Genomic DNA, 15,875 nt, shown 5'->3' with positions numbered 1-15,875 from the left:
GTAGGCAGGTCACCAGCCGTTCCAGTCTTCCTCCCGCTATGTGGCTGTCGACTTGTCTGATGATGGAGTCCCCCACGACGATTGTTGTCCTCTCTATCTTCTCTTGATTCTCCAGCAAGTCCATGTCCCTGGTGTATGTCCATCTCTCCAGGCGCAGGTCCGTGTCGTTCCCATCCATTTTCTCTCAACCTGGCGTTGGCTTGTACTGGACTCGTCTTCTTGTGGGTCCCCTTTGCTGTTTCCAGATCTCGCTGCTGTGTCACGCATTTCTTCCTGGTGGTTGTGCCTCCCTGTATGCTTCCTCTATGAACTTCTCCAACTCTTGGACTTCTTCCTCGATGGTGTCCTTTGTCTTGATGTTCTCTGCATCCTCTGTCTTGATGTTCTCTGCATCCTCTGTCTTCCTCCTCCACTGCTTGAAGTACCTCCAGTTCCAATATTCTGCCCTCCAGGTCCACCCGAAGGCTTTCACTGCAGAGCTGCAGTCCGGCTCAGCAGCAACTGTATCCTTTCCCAGGTAGAGAATCCTCAAGAATGAGATCTCAGGCCACCAAAGCCTCAGAAAAACAATCTTTGAATGCAAGAAAGGAAAATAAATTTAAGCAGAGCTGATCAGAAACTTCTGCACAGTTCACTTGCAGAATAAAAACTGGAGGGTTCACTGGGCTCCACCTCCATATGGGAGGTGTTCAAAGTTGTAAGTATTCTCACTTCTGCAAATCCAGTTCATCCAGATTACCACACATACAGAATCCGGAGTAGATTTAACAGAAAGAAAGATTAGGTTCCTACCGTGGTAATAATCTTTCTAGTAAATCCATACTCTATTCCTGAACAAGTGGGAAGTCAATCCCATCTTGCGAGATCTCTTGTAGGAAGCCTCATTAGAATAAAACTTTTTGCACCTTCTCTCTTACCACTAGGACAAAAAAGAGAGGGGGGAAACAAGGAAACTCCCTGAAAACAAGTTTAATCTGTTCACATTAATATTAATAAACATTAGAAAACAATCAAAGAGGTTGTGTAAACATAATAAACACTAAAACCTGGAAAACAAGGAGACTCAGTCTGCACCAGCAGTGTGAGGCACAATAGCAAAAGACCCCAAGAAGCAAAGTGCACAATATGTTAATCCTGGAAAGTCTTGTCAAAGAAACAGAAGTCCAACTTACCAGTACTCATGGAGGCAGACAATCAGTGAATCAGTAACTCCCAGGGTGGGCTTCAGGAATAGTGTATGGATTTACAAGAAAGAAGATCTAATCTAATCTTCTATTTGTATGTCGCACATACCTATTCAGGCTCTAGGCGACATTCAGAGAGGGGTTGAAAGGGGATCAGGAGGAAGGACCAAAAGGGGCCTTGAAAGGGGGGGAGGATAAGAGGGGGCAAGAAATCATAGTTGTCTAGGAGCTCATCTAGCGAAAGAGGTGGGAAGATTCATTTCTGAGAAATCAAGTAGGTTCAGCTGTCAAAGAGATTCAGCTGTCAAGTAGGTAGATTTTCAGGTTTTTCCGGAATGTTGTATGTTTAGTTTCTTGTATGTTTAGCTTCTTGTACAATCCAACTCAATTACTGAATAAGTGGGACGTAATAGAGTAGAGAGGAGATAGCAAAGAGAGGTGCAGAGAGCGGAGCGGACAGAGCGGAGCAAGCAGAGGGGGAGGCAGACAGAGCAGAGAAAGCGGAGATAGCAAAGAGAGGAGTGGAGCAAGCAGAGGGGGAGGCAGACAGAGCGGAGAAAGAGGAGATAGCAAAGAGAGGAGCGGACAGAGCAGAGCAAGCAGAGGGGGAGGCAGACAGAGGAAAGAGAGGAGTGGAGCAAGCAGAGGGGGAGGCAGACAGAGCGGAGAAAGAGGAGATAGCAAAGAGAGGAGCGGACAGAGCAGAGCAAGCAGAGGGGGAGGCAGACAGAGGAAAGAGAGGAGCGGAGCAAGCAGAGGGGGAGGCAGACAGAGCAGAGAAAGAGGAGATAGCAAAGAGAGGAGCAGAGCGGACAGAGCAGAGCAAGCAGAGGGAGAGGCAGACAGAGCAGAGCAAGCAGAGGGAGAGGCAGACAGAGCGGAGGAAGCAGAGAGCAGAGCAAGCAGAGGGGGAGGCAGACAGAGCGGAGGAAGTGGAGATAGCAAAGAGAGGAGCGGAGAGCGGAGCAAGCAGAGGGGGAGGCAGACAGAGCGGAGAAAGCGGAGATAGCAAAGAGAGGAGCAGACCAAGCAGAGTCGAGGGGAAGAGGCGAGAGATAACTCCGCCTACCCCCCGACGTCACCAGCCGAACTCCCCCATAAAAGGGGAGGAGCCAATGGCGCGTAGCCATTCGGCGCACGGCAAAGGCGAGCAGCAAAGGCGCTCGCCTTAGCGAGAGCGCCTTTGCGAAGGGCCTCAAGGAGGGCTGAATCTTTATCACTAGGGCTCCGGAAAACCGCCAAGGTAAGGACTCAACACACAACAAGGCAGAGTACAACCACCAGGCACATACAACTAACTAATTAACTTTCAAACTATCTTTTAAACTTCCAATCTATCTTTCAAACTTTCAAAACAGGCAGATCTTTCTAACTAACAAGCAGGCAGACCTAACTAACAGGCAGACCTTACCAGACACTCTATCTTTCAAACTTTCAAACTATCTAACAGGCAGACTTCTCTAACTAACTAACAGGCAGACCTTACCAGACAATCTAGTAGGAGTAAGAAAAAAAAAAAAAAAATTCAATCTTGGAAATGGCAGGGAGAACTAGAAGCACCAAGACTACAATAAAGACCCGCGTTCCAGTCACCGAAGGGATCCAGAGGATGGCCATGGTCTACGTGCAGATGGAGGACAATCCAGGACGGTGAACAGAGGTCTCTGTGCAGACCGGGGGAGCAGACCGAGGCCATTCCCCAGCAGAAGACTACAGTCTCCATACAGACAGAAAAGGTGGGCCAGCTAGACGGAGACATCTTGCAGGAGCTGAGGAGCCTAAGAGAGGAGGTGAAGCACCTGAGAAGCATCCGGGAAGACGGAGTCATCCATCGACGGAGTCATCCAGGAGCTGTCTCAAATCACCGAGCAGGGGCAGAACAAGACCATCTTCGAGACGCCCAAACCGACCAAACCTACAGCTTTGAAACCAACGATTGGGGTACAAGAAGAGGCTAGAGACTCTGACTCCTGGCAGCTGGTAACCTCTTCCAAAGGCAAACACAGAAGACCTTCCTCTTTTTCTGTTTCTTTTTCTTGCAAACAGGGCAGTTTTACATCGACCCCACAAATCACCTTGAGGAACAGATTCCAGCTTTTACAGGAAGGAACTGCCAATGAAGTACAGGAAGTTGTCCAACAGATCAGCTCCCCCAGAAGAAGTGCAGAGTGGTAGTCATTGGGGCTCCCTGCTGAGGGGCACCGAGGGACCAATTTGCAGACCAGATATGCAATCAAGAGAGGTTTGCTGTCTACCAGGAGCCAGGATCCGAGATGTAACCACCTCCCTAGAAAATTATCAAGCCCCAAGACCACTTCCCCATGCTTCTAATCCACGTCGGAACGAACGACACTGCCAGGAATACCCCGGAGAATATACCTGAAGACTTTGGAGCCCTAGGTGAGAAGCTGAGGCGGATGGAAGCGCAAGTGGTCTTCTCCTCGATTCTCCCAGTGAGGGAAGAGCCAGGGAAGATTGTATCCAGAGGACAAACAAGTGGCTACACTGTTAGTGCAAGGAGATGAACTTCGGATTCCTGAACCATGGAGAGGTATTGCACGGACTACAGGGACCAGATGGGCTCCACCTGACCAGAAGGGGTAAGAACTTCTTTGGGACACCGACTAGCCCGCCTGCTTCGTAGGGCTTTAAACAGGTAAGTTGGGGGAGGGTACCCACTCATGTACTAGCGTGGTAAGTAACAATCCTGGTGAGGTAAGTTGCCACTCCATTTCCGAGTCTGAGGTAAGTACACACATTGCAAACAGTACTATAGGAGTCACTCTAACTCAGGCAGGAAAATCTCTACAGAGACCTAGCAAACATAAGGTATGGAGGGCTATGTATGTTAATGCCCACAGTTTAGGCAATAAAATTCTGGAATTGGAGACGGAAATGAGGAACACCAACCTAGATGGGGTGGCAATATCCGAGACTTGGTTCACGGATTCCCATGGGTGGGATATGGTTATACCGGGATACAACTTACTTCGTCGAGACAGAGAGGGCAAAATAGGAGGGGGGGTAGCACTATACACTAAAGAGGACTTCAAACTTACCAGAATCGCTGATGTCAAGTACACTGGGGAATCCCTCTGGGTGAACCTGGCCAGGGGGAATGACAAATGCCTATATCTTGGTGTAGTATACAGACCTTCAAGACAACAGGAAGACATGGATATAGAATTAATCGATGACAACGGAAGAAGCCATATCTGCAGACAGAACATGGACCACCTTCCCAACCCTACAATGGCCTGATTTGAACCGACTATACAAAAAATACAGCCACACCTCATGCGACTTGAACTACTGCCCATCGTATCTGCTTACAAATGCCTCCCTTAAATTCAAAACCAGCCTCATGCAATGGATACAAAGCACTCTCATAGAAGGTCAATTCCCACAAGATCTTGGAGAGATTATAATCACACCCCTACTGAAAGACCAAAAAGGCCCTATAGATGCTCCTACCAACTATAGACCTATCACTTCGATCCCATTATATGTCAAATTGATTGAAGGACTTGTGGCTCAATACCTCACCAACTACCTAGTTGACCATAATATACTTTATTCCTCTCAATCAGGATTTAGATCTCACCACAGCACGGAAACACTACTAGCAACACTACTAGACATAGCCCGACAATACCTCAGTAAAGGACACAGGATCCTAATTATCCAACTAGATCTTTCCGCCGCCTTCGATCTAGTTGATCACACCATATTACTCCAGATACTTGATGCAATCGGGATCTCAGGGGTGGTTTACAACTGGTTCCAAGGATTCCTTAAAATAAGAACGTACAGAGTTAAGACAAACAACACGAAATCTAACCCATGGTCAAATCCATGCGGAGTCCCGCAGGGGTCTCCACTATCGCCCATTCTATTCAATCTCTTCATCTCCTCCCTCGGTACCACTTTAGACAACCTAAATGTAACATCATTCAGCTACGCAGATGACATAACTATTTTCCTCCCCTTCGAAACCCAAGACCACACCTCAACAGGACACCTGGAAATAATTCTGGATGAAGTAGAAAAATGGATGACAAACCACAAACTGAAACTAAACTCGGACAAAACCAAATTCCTAATGCTTGAAACGGACAAAAACCCATCCATAACAGACCTAGAAATTAAAGCAACCAAATACCCAATCCAGACCTCACTCAGAATCCTGGGAGTGCTGATAGACAGATGCTGCACTATGCAGACTCAAATCAACAAAACTACCCAAAAAGCATTCTTCACAATGCGCAACTTAAGAAAAATAAGGAAATTCTTTGACAAAGAACACTACAGGATCATTGTACAATCCCTGGTACTAGGTCTTGTAGACTACTGCAATATCCTATATCTACCATGTCCCACAAACATGATCAAAAAACTTCAAACCGTGCAGAACACAGCTCTTAGACTAATCTACTCACTCGGAAAATTTGACCACATCACCAATGCCTACCTAGACTCACATTGGCTACCGATTCGAGCCAGAATTCAATTCAAACTATACTGTCTACTCTTCAAAGTAATTAACGGTACTGCACCTACCTATCTAAATGATCGCCTAAACCGTAACCTTCCACCCAGAACAAGAAGAACACTGACATCATTCTCATACCCACCACTCAAGGGTACTCATCGCAAAAAGCTTTATGATAGCCTCCTGGCAACACATGCAGCAAAACTCGAACCTTCCATCACCAGATTGTTAACCACAACATCCGACCTCAAGACATTCCGTAAAGAAATCAAAACACTGCTGTTCAAAAAGTATATACAATCTACCTAATCTCCCTCACCTCATCCCCCAAAAAATCATAACACTACTGTTCAAAACATCTTCCGATGTTATTAAGTCTTTACCATCATTCTGTTATTAAGTCTATATCCTCAATCTGTATTCTCCAATGTCATGTACCCTCCTGGAAATGTCCAGTTCTCTTCTTATGTAATCCGCTTTGAACCGCAAGGTACAAGCGGAATAAAAATCAGTAATGTAATGTAATGTAACATAGAGAACATCACCTTGCGTGGAGACACGGTGTTGTTAGGGGACTTCAATATACCTGATGCAGATTGGAACAAACTTTCCGCTACGACCAGCGGAAGCAGAAGGCTATTAACCTCCATAATGGCCCACTCAACATTTCATATTCTGCTCTTTTCACTGGTTTTCAGCATTATATCTGCTTAATTTCTCTTCTCCTCCCTGTTTCTTACTTAAAAAAAAAAAAAAAGCACAAAAAAATAAACCCTTCTCTTTCCTCTGTTAAATCTTATATCCTCTTCCTCTTCATAGGAATAAGGGTAAGACTTATAGTCCTACCATATATAGAAACCCAAATAATCAGGACTACTCAAATCAAGTCACTTCACAACTAATCAAGATGACCTTTATTCTATGCAATCACTGTGGCGCTTTAATTCCAAGACATACTATTTGGAGGTTTAAGGCTTGCCCCATCTTTTTTCACTTGCTAGTTTAAGGAGGAGCTCTGCAAACTTAAGGAATTGAATACAATTAAAGCAGCTTTCATCACTCCACAAAATCATACCAACTTACCACCTCTACCTCAAAGAATAAAACAGCCCAGGAATAAATGGTTCACAGTAGGCTCAGGAAGACTGAGACATGTAACACAGAAACATCCACCTTCACTAATATTACCTCTACATAATTCCTTCACTCCACTAGTGCACTGCGATACTCAAGAAAACAGAAGGGAGGTGGGACTGGAACCAATGAAGATAACTCAAGAGAGCAAGCACACCCTAAGCACAAATAAAAAGCCCAAAAACAGAAAACTATTACTGTTGGGGGATTCCATCATCAGAGGCATTAACCTTGGAACACAAGACGAGGAGACCAAAATAGTGAAATGTCTTCCAGGATCCTCAGCTACCAGGAGTTCCAGGCAAATACAGACTATAATTAAGGAAGAAACTAAGGATTTTAACACTGATGTTGTTATCCATCTGGGAACAAATGACCTGGCCAACAACTCCACACTTGCAGCACAGAGAGCTTTTCGGGAGCTTGGTGAGGGCGTGAAACCTTTTGTAAACACTTTAGCTTTTTCTGAAATACTGCCTACATATGGAAAGGGGGAGGAAAGAGTGAAAAACACAGAGGACTTTAATAGATGGCTCAAAGCCTGGTGTCATCAAGAAGGCTACAGGTACATAGGAGGATGGGGAAATACATGGAAGGACAAGAAGCTATATTGCACTGATGGGCTACATATTACTACAGCAGGAAAAAGAAACCTTGCAGAGAAATTTAGACAATATTTTTCTAGGCATTTAAACTAGAAGGTGGGGGTGGTGTATGTACGAAGGACAATTATAGAGACCACCCCCGGCAAAAGAAAAGATGTGATAGTAGTAAAGACTGCAACATAAGCAATATCAGCAACTCATTTCTTAGTATTGCAACGGAAAGTGAAACGAAACAAAAATCCATACGAAAAAGGAGATTATCACTGAAAAATATCTGGAAAGCGATGACCACAAATGCTCGCAGTCTAAGCAACAAAGTTCATGATCTGCAAGCCCTGATGTTAGAAGCAGATCTAGATATTGTCGCTATCACAGAGACATGGTTCAGTGAATCACACGGATGGGATGCAAACATACCGGGATATAATCTTTTTAGGAAGGACAGAGATGGTCAAAAAGGTGGAGGCTCTCTATGTAAAGATCAATATCCAAGCGACCGAAATGCAAGGGACCTGGGGAAAGGAAGAAGCGATATGGATTACTCTGAAAAGAGAAGATGAGACTTCTATCTATGTGGGTGTAGTCTACAGACCTCCGACTCAATCGCAGCAAATTGATAAAGTTTGGAAGGAAAGAGGAGGTTCTACTGTTGGAAGATTTCAACCTGCCGGATGCAGATTGGAATGTTCCGTCTGCAGAATCGGAAAGAAGTAGGGAGATTGTGGATGCCTTTCAAGAGGCTCTGCTCAGACAAATGGTGACGGAACCCACAAGGGAAAAAGCGATATTGGATCTGGTCCTCACAAATGGAGAATCTCTAATGTTCAAGTGGGTGCTCACCTGGGAAGTAGCGATCATCAAACGGTTTGGTTTGATATATCGGCTAAAGTGGAGAGCGGCCGCACGATACTTAAAGTCCTAGATTTCAAACGTACGGACTTTAATGCTATGGGAGAGTACCTGAAGAAAGAGCTGTTAGGATGGGAGGACATAAGAGAAGTGGAAAGTCAGTGGTCTAAGCTGAAAGGAGTGATAAAAATGGCTACGGACCTTTATGTGAAGAAAATCAATAAAAACAAGAGAAAAAGGAAGCCGATATGGGTCTCCAACCTAGTAGCTGAGAAAATAAAGGCGAAAGAGTTGGCGTTCGTGAAATATAAAAAAAAACAATTAGAGAAAAGCAGAAAGGACTACAGGGTGAAACTGAAAGAAGCCAAGAGAGAGATATGTCTGGCGAAAGCACAGGCGGAAGAACAAATGACTAAAAATGTAAAAAAGGGAGATAAAATTTTTTTCAGATATATTAGTGAAAGGAGGAAGATGAAAAATGGAATTGCTAGGAATCGATATGTGGAGAGTGATGAGGAAAACGCAAATGTGCTAAACAAATACTTCTGTTCTGTGTTCACAGAAGAAAATCCTGGAGAAGGACCGAGATTGTCTAGCAAAGTTACACGAGAAAATGGAGTAGATTCTGCGCCGTTCACGGAGGAGGGTGTTTATGAGCAACTTGAAAAACACAAAGCGATGGGACCAGACGGGATCCATCCCAGGATACTAAGGGAGCTCAGAGAGATTCTGGCGAGTCCTATTAAAGACTTGTTCAACAAATCTCTGGAGACGGAAGTGATTCCTGGGGATTGGAGGAGAGCAGATGTGGTCCCTATTCATAAAAGTGGTCAAAGGATGAAGCAGGAAACTACAGGCCGGTGAGCCTCACTTCAGTTGTTGGAATAAAAATGGAAGTTTTGCTGAAAGAAAGGATAGTGTACTTCCTTGAATCTAATGGGTTACAGGATCCGAGGCAACATGGCTTTACAAAAGGTAAATCGTGCCAAACGAACCTGATTGAATATTTTGATTGGGTGACCAGAGAGCTGGATCGAGGACATATGCTAGATGTAATTTACTTGGATTTCAGCAAAGTCTTTGATACAGTTCCTCATAGGAGGCTGTTAAACAAACTTGAAGGGCTGAAGTTAGGACCCAAAGTGGTGAACTGGGTCAGAAACTGGCTATCTGACAGACGCCAGAGGGTGGTGGTTAATGGAAGTCGCTCGAAGGAAGGAAAGGTGAGTAGTGGAGTCCCTCAGGGATCAGTGCTGGGGCCAATCCTGTTCAATATGTTTGTGAGTGACATTGCTGAAGGGATAGAAGGAAAAGTGTGCCTTTTTGCAGATGATACCAAGATTTGTAACAGAGTAGACACCGAAGAGGGAGTGGAAAAGATGAAAAAGGATCTGCAAAAGTTAGAGGAATGGTCTAATGCCTGGCAACTAAAATTCAATGCAAAGAAATGCAGAGTAATGCATTTGGGGATTAATAATAGGAAGGAACTGTATATGCTGGGAGGAGAGAAGCTGATATGCACGGACGGGGAGAGGGACCTTGGGGTGATAGTGTCCGAAGATCTAAAGGTGAAAAAACAGTGTGACAAGGCAGTGGCTGCTGCCAGAAGGATGCTGGGCTGTATAAAGAGAGGCGTAGTCAGTAGAAGGAAGAAGTTGTTGATGCCCCTGTACAGGTCATTGGTAAGGCCCCACTTGGAGTATTGTGTTCAATTTTGGAGACCGTATCTGGCGAAGTATGTAAGAAGACTTGAGTCGATCCAGAGGAGGGCGACGAAAATGATAGGAGGCTTGCGCCAGAAGACGTATGAGGAGAGACTGGAAGCCCTGAATATGTATACCCTAGAGCAGGGGTGTCCAATGTCGGTCCTCGAGGGCCGCAGTCCAGTCGGGTTTTCAGGATTTCCCCAATGAATATGCATTGAAAGCAGTGCATGCACATAGATCTCATGCATATTCATTGGGGAAATCCTGAAAACCCGACTGGACTGCGGCCCTCGAGGACCGACATTGGACACCCCTGCCCTAGAGGAAAGGAGAGACAGGGGAGATATGATTCAGACATTCAAATACTTGAAGGGTATTAACGTAGAACAAAATCTTTTTCAAAGAAAGGAAAATGGTAAAACCAGAGGACATAATTTGAGGTTGAGGGGTGGTAGATTCAAGAGCAATGTTAGGAAATTCTACTTTACGGAGAGGGTGGTGGATGCCTGGAATGCGTTCCCGAGAGAGATGGTGGAGAGTAAAACTGTGACTGAGTTCAAAGAAGCGTGGGATGAACACAAAGGGTCTAGAATCAGGAAATAAGATTAAATATTGAACTAAGGCCAGTACTGGGCAGACTTGCACGGTTTGTGTCTGTATATGGCCGTTTGGTGGAGGATGGGCTGGGGAGGGCTTCAATGGCTGAGAGGGTGTAGATGGGCTGGAGTAAGTCTTAACAGAGATTTCGTCAGTTGGAACCCAAGAAATAGCTAAGAAGAAACAATTAAAAAATTTAAATTGAATCAGGTTGGGCAGACTGGATGGACCATTCGGGTCTTTATCTGCCGTCATCTACTATGTTACTATGTTACTAGGGATCAGGCGATACTGGGCCTGGTACTCACCAATGGAGAAAGTGTCGGAGGTTTCGGTAGGCGATACGTTGGCCTCCAGTGACCACAACACGGTATGGTTCAACCTCAGGAAAGGTTTCACTAGATCAACACATCAACAAAGTCCTCAACTTTAAGGGCACTAACTTCAAAAGCATGGGAGATTTTGTCCACTGGGCGTTGCAAAATCTAGCCGAAACAGATAATGTAGATGTAATGTGGTCAACTCTGAAATCTACCCTACACGAAGCAACAAACCGCTATATAAAAACAGTAAGTAAATGGCGGAGAAACAATAAACCTCAGTGGTTCTTTGTGGAGATCTCGGATCTCGTAAAAAAGAAGAAAAAAGCATTTATCTCCTGCAAACAATCAGGAAAATGAGAGACTAAGGAAGAATATCTGGCCAAGTCTAAAGCTGTCAAAACAGCAGTCAGAGAGGCCAAACTCCAAATGGAAGAGAATCTGGCAAAGAACATTAAGAAGGGGGATAAATCCTTCTTCAGGTATATTAGTGACAGAAAAAGAAACACAGATGGGATAGTACATCTTAGGAAACCAGACGGGAATTATGTAGAATCGGATTCCGATAAAGCCGAACTACTAAATGAATACTTCTGCTCAGTCTTTGCCTGCAAGGCGCCGGGGTCCAGTCCACAGTTGCAGACAAAGGAAAGCTCGGAAGACCCGTTTTGAAATTTCGAGTTTACGCCCAGCAGCGTCTACTGTGAACTATTTAGACTCAAAGTGAATAAAGCCATGGGACCAGACAATCTACACCCCAAGGTGCTTAGGGAGTTGAGTGATGTCCTGGCGGAACCGTTATCCGCACTCTTCAATCTTTCCCCAAGTACAGGAAGAGTCCCGTTGGACTGGAAAACAGCTAATGTCATTCCACTCCACAAAAAGGGATGCAGGATTATAGACCGGTGAGTCTCACATCGATAGTGAGTAAACTTATGGAAACACTAATCAAACACAAATTTGATACAATCCAAAATGAGGAGAATCTGCGAGATCCCCATCAACATGGATTTACAAAGGGAAGGTCCTGCCAATCCAATCTAATCAGCTTCTTTGACTAGGTAAGAAGAAAGCTGGATATGGGGAAATCCCTGGACGTCGTGTACTTGGACTTCAATAAAGCTTTTGATAGCGTCCCACACCGCAGGTTGTTGAGCAAGATGAGTTTGATGGGAGTAGGTGAAACATTAACTGCATGGGTTAAAGACTGGCTTAGAGGTAGGTTTCAGAGAGTGGTGGTGAACGGTACCCTCTCCAAAAAGTCATTGGTGATCAATGGAGTGTCACAGAGCTCGGTCTTGGACCCGATCCTATTTAACATCTTCGTAAGCGACCTGGCTCAGGGACTTCGAGGTAAAATTACATTATTCGCCGATGACGGCAAACTATGCAACATAGTAGGCAAAAGCACAGTGCCAGACAGTATGACGCAGGACCTACTCTTACTGGAACATTAGTCCATGACTTGGCAACTAAGTTTCAATGCCAAAAAGTGTAAAGTCATGTACCTTGGCAGCAGAAATCCATGCAGATCTTACACCCTAAATGGTGAGACCTTAGCAAGGACTACAGCAGAACGAGACTTGAGGGTAATCATTAGGGAAGACATGAAGACTGCCAATCAAGTGGAGAAAGCTTCATCCAAGGCTAGACAAATGATGGGTTGTATCCGTAGAAGTTTCATCAGCTGAAAGCCCGAAGTCATAATGCTGTTGTACAGATCCATGGCGAGACCTCATCTGGAATATTGTGCACAATTCTGGAGGCCACATTACCAAAAAGATGTGCTGAGAGTTGAGTCGGTTCAGCGAATGGCCACCAGGATGGTTTCGGGACTCAAGGATCTCTCGTATGAGGAACGGCTGGGTAAGTTGCAGCTATACTCACTCGAGGAGCGCATAGAGAGGGAGACATGATTGAGACGTTCAAATATGTCATTGACCGTATCGAGGTGGAAGAAGATATCTTTTTTCTTAAAGGACCCATGGCAACAAGAGGGCATCCGTTGAAAATCAGGGGTGGGAAACTTCATGGCGACACCAGGAAGTATTTCTTCACCGAAAGGGTGGTTGATCATTGGAATGATCTTCTACTGCAGGTAAACAAGTGCCAGATTTTAAGAAAAAATGGGATAAGCATGTGGGATCTCTTCATGGAAGAAATTATGGAGGTGGGTCATTAGAGTGGGCAGACCTGATGGGCCGTGGCCTTTTCTGCCGTCATTTTCTATGTTTCTATATGCTGGGAGCTGCAGCAAGAAGCTAAAACAGCTTACAGAGAGATCGCTGCCCCATGAAGTCTGGAAGATGGAACTGTCTGTGTCTTCTGAATGCCTCTCAAGCCCACGTCCCAGCTGGCGACCTCAACCCCCACTGGATCCTATGCGTGCAATATGGGGGAGAACATAGTAAGCCCCGATCATGGACACACTACCACAGAGCCGTACAGACTGTGCTCCAATCCACTAGCGGACAAACCTGGAGTGAGCTATGCTCTCAAGGGATCGGTCCTAGAGCCCCGAAACTGAGAATGCAGGCTGTTCAAGTGGGTGCACTGCAAAGCAGTCATCCCCATGGAAGCAAAATCTATTTCTGAGAATCTGCGATCTCCCACAGCCGGAGCTGTTCCCCAAGGGGATCCTCTACAGCATAAAAAGAAATCATGCAATTTGGACAAAAAATACTGAGGTTAAAGAAAAAAATGAGCAGAAAAGAGTAGCTCCTACTGTCACACTTGTAGGAAGACAACTAGAAGTGGGAGGTTAGTCTAGAGGTAAGAGAGGAGGAGCAAAAAGTTATGCTAATGAGGCTTCCTACCAAAGATCTTGCAAGATGGGATTGACCACCCACTTGTTCAGGAATAGAGTGAGACTGTACAAGAATTACTTTTGAGAGTAAGTAGTACAACATGACATGACATGACATGTGGTTGGTATGAGTTGATCAAACCTCCTTGAAATAAGAATCAAGAGATGAAGTTATGCAATACACTTCCCCCTCCCCATTCGCGGTTTCTCCATTTGCAGTTTCATATAATTGCGATTTTTTTCTGGGGAGGGGGAAAATAAAAAAAGCAATCTTAATTTTAAAATAACCCATATTTTTTTATTCTCTGCCGCCTTCCCGGCCTTACCTGGTGGTCTAGAGGGCTTTCGGGGCAGGAGCAATCTTCCTATTGCGAGTTCCTGTAGTCTCTCGAGACTACGTCGGGAACTCCCTACAGCCATTTCCTCATGGCGATCTGCAAGGGGCAGGAGCTTAGGAAGATCGCTCCTGCCCCGAAAGCCCTCTAGACCAGGGAAGGCGGCAGGGAGGTGGGGGTGGGTCAGAGCCGGATAATCGCAGTTTTTCGCCATTCGCGGTCCGGCTCTGCCCGTATCCCCCGCGAATGACGAGGGAGAAGTGTATTCATATTGAGATTGTGTATAAAGATGGATATTTTACCTCTTCACATACCATAAGGCTTATACCATAAGGCTTTTACTATAAGTATTCATATTGAGATTGTGTATAAAGATGGATATTTTACCTCTTCACATACCATAAGGCTTATACCATAAGGCTTTTACTATAAGTATTCTTGGATGTGGTTATCAGTAAAGCAAGTAACCAATCAGTAATCAATTACTTTCTTAAATGAGTACTTTAATTACTGTAACTAATTACACTAAGTAACTACTTTTGAAGAGTAACTAGCACAAAACTGGCGATCAATGACTAATGCACGGGTTTCTGTATCAACCCCTCTTTCACCTTGTTAGAGACAAACAATGCAAGGCAAAGAAAGCAGAAAAGTTGCTTTCCCAGGATTTCTTGTGGCTGGGCATCAGTTATAGAATGCTTTGGAGCAGCTCATTGAGGCTATGTAGAGATCTGAAGTCTTTCAAAAAATCTTTGAAAACGCATTTGTTTAAGCATTCTTTTAGACTATAGGATGTTCTTTCTGGCTAAGTTTGACTATGTATGTGAATACTGTAACCCAATTAGGTTATAAGCAGTATAGAAAATTTTAAAATAAATAAATAGTAAGAGACCTTATCAATGAAAGCTTGTATAATAGTAATATAGTTGATTTCCTGCCTTTGGCACCCTCTGATGTATGGTATTTGTGTCTTACCGGGTTGCTGGCCCCAAACCCAACTCTCTATTATTGCTTTGGCCTTATGAGCAGGCACTGGTGTTTCTTCTTCATCTTTCTTCTCTTTTTCATTTTGATCTTCTCTCTTTGATCCAATTTGACATTCAGTGCCTTCATCTATAGAATTGAAAATGGATTCTCAGATTACAACTACATCTAATGCTATCTCTTAAAAACACTTACTCCCTCTTCTACAAAGCTGCGCTAGCGGCTGCCACACGGTAACTGCCACGAAGCCCATAGAGATATAAGAGCTTCGGGGCTGTTGCCGTGCGGCTTTGTAGAAGAAGGGGTTAATGCGCCAAATCAAAACATGTTTAATTACTTTGTCCTAAGGAAAAAATGGCACTAAAGAATCTCTTCTGAACAAGTTACTACAGGATAATAATGACCCTGCAGAACTAAAAACACCCAAAAAAATTCCAGTCCAAAGGATATTTTTAATATCCATCAAATTTAGATTCCAAAACCAGTACACATTAAAACAGATAATAGGGGAAGGGATAAATTGATGTGCTGAGCACAAGCAGGTGAACTTTCTTGAGTGTCTTTATTGTAGTCAAGACTCAACACATATGTATTTCAGCCGTAAGGCCTGTCTCAGGAGTCTACAAACATTAAAAAAATTTAAAAACACTTAAATTTAAAACTTAAATAAAAACAGAAAAAATCTTAATGACAGCCTAAAAAGGGGGATTTCAAATTAACAAACTAACTAAATATAAATATAAACCTTACATTCACAAATATAAAAACCATATATGAAACATGACATATGAAATCAATAAAACACAGGAAATAGAGTATTGCACCCATATACTCAACAACCGTATAAAAACTGGATCTAAACC

General features: G+C 44.1%; 1 protein-coding gene across 1 annotated transcript in view; it reads right to left on the bottom strand.

The window, feature by feature from the left end:
• The window catches only part of HERC2 (HECT and RLD domain containing E3 ubiquitin protein ligase 2), a 3,346,202-nt gene that overhangs the window by 3,240,923 nt on the left and 89,404 nt on the right, over window positions 1–15,875 (bottom strand). Inside the window, 1 exon segment of the mRNA XM_033948978.1 lies at window positions 15,004–15,141. Within this exon segment, the coding sequence (XP_033804869.1) occupies window positions 15,004–15,141 (138 nt within the window).

This window comes from Geotrypetes seraphini, chromosome 6 (assembly GCF_902459505.1).
Source record: "Geotrypetes seraphini chromosome 6, aGeoSer1.1, whole genome shotgun sequence".
NCBI classification, from domain to species: Eukaryota; Metazoa; Chordata; class Amphibia; order Gymnophiona; family Dermophiidae; genus Geotrypetes; species Geotrypetes seraphini.
The sequence above is the reverse complement of the archived record's forward strand: the minus strand, read 5'-3'. Positions and strand labels throughout refer to the sequence as shown.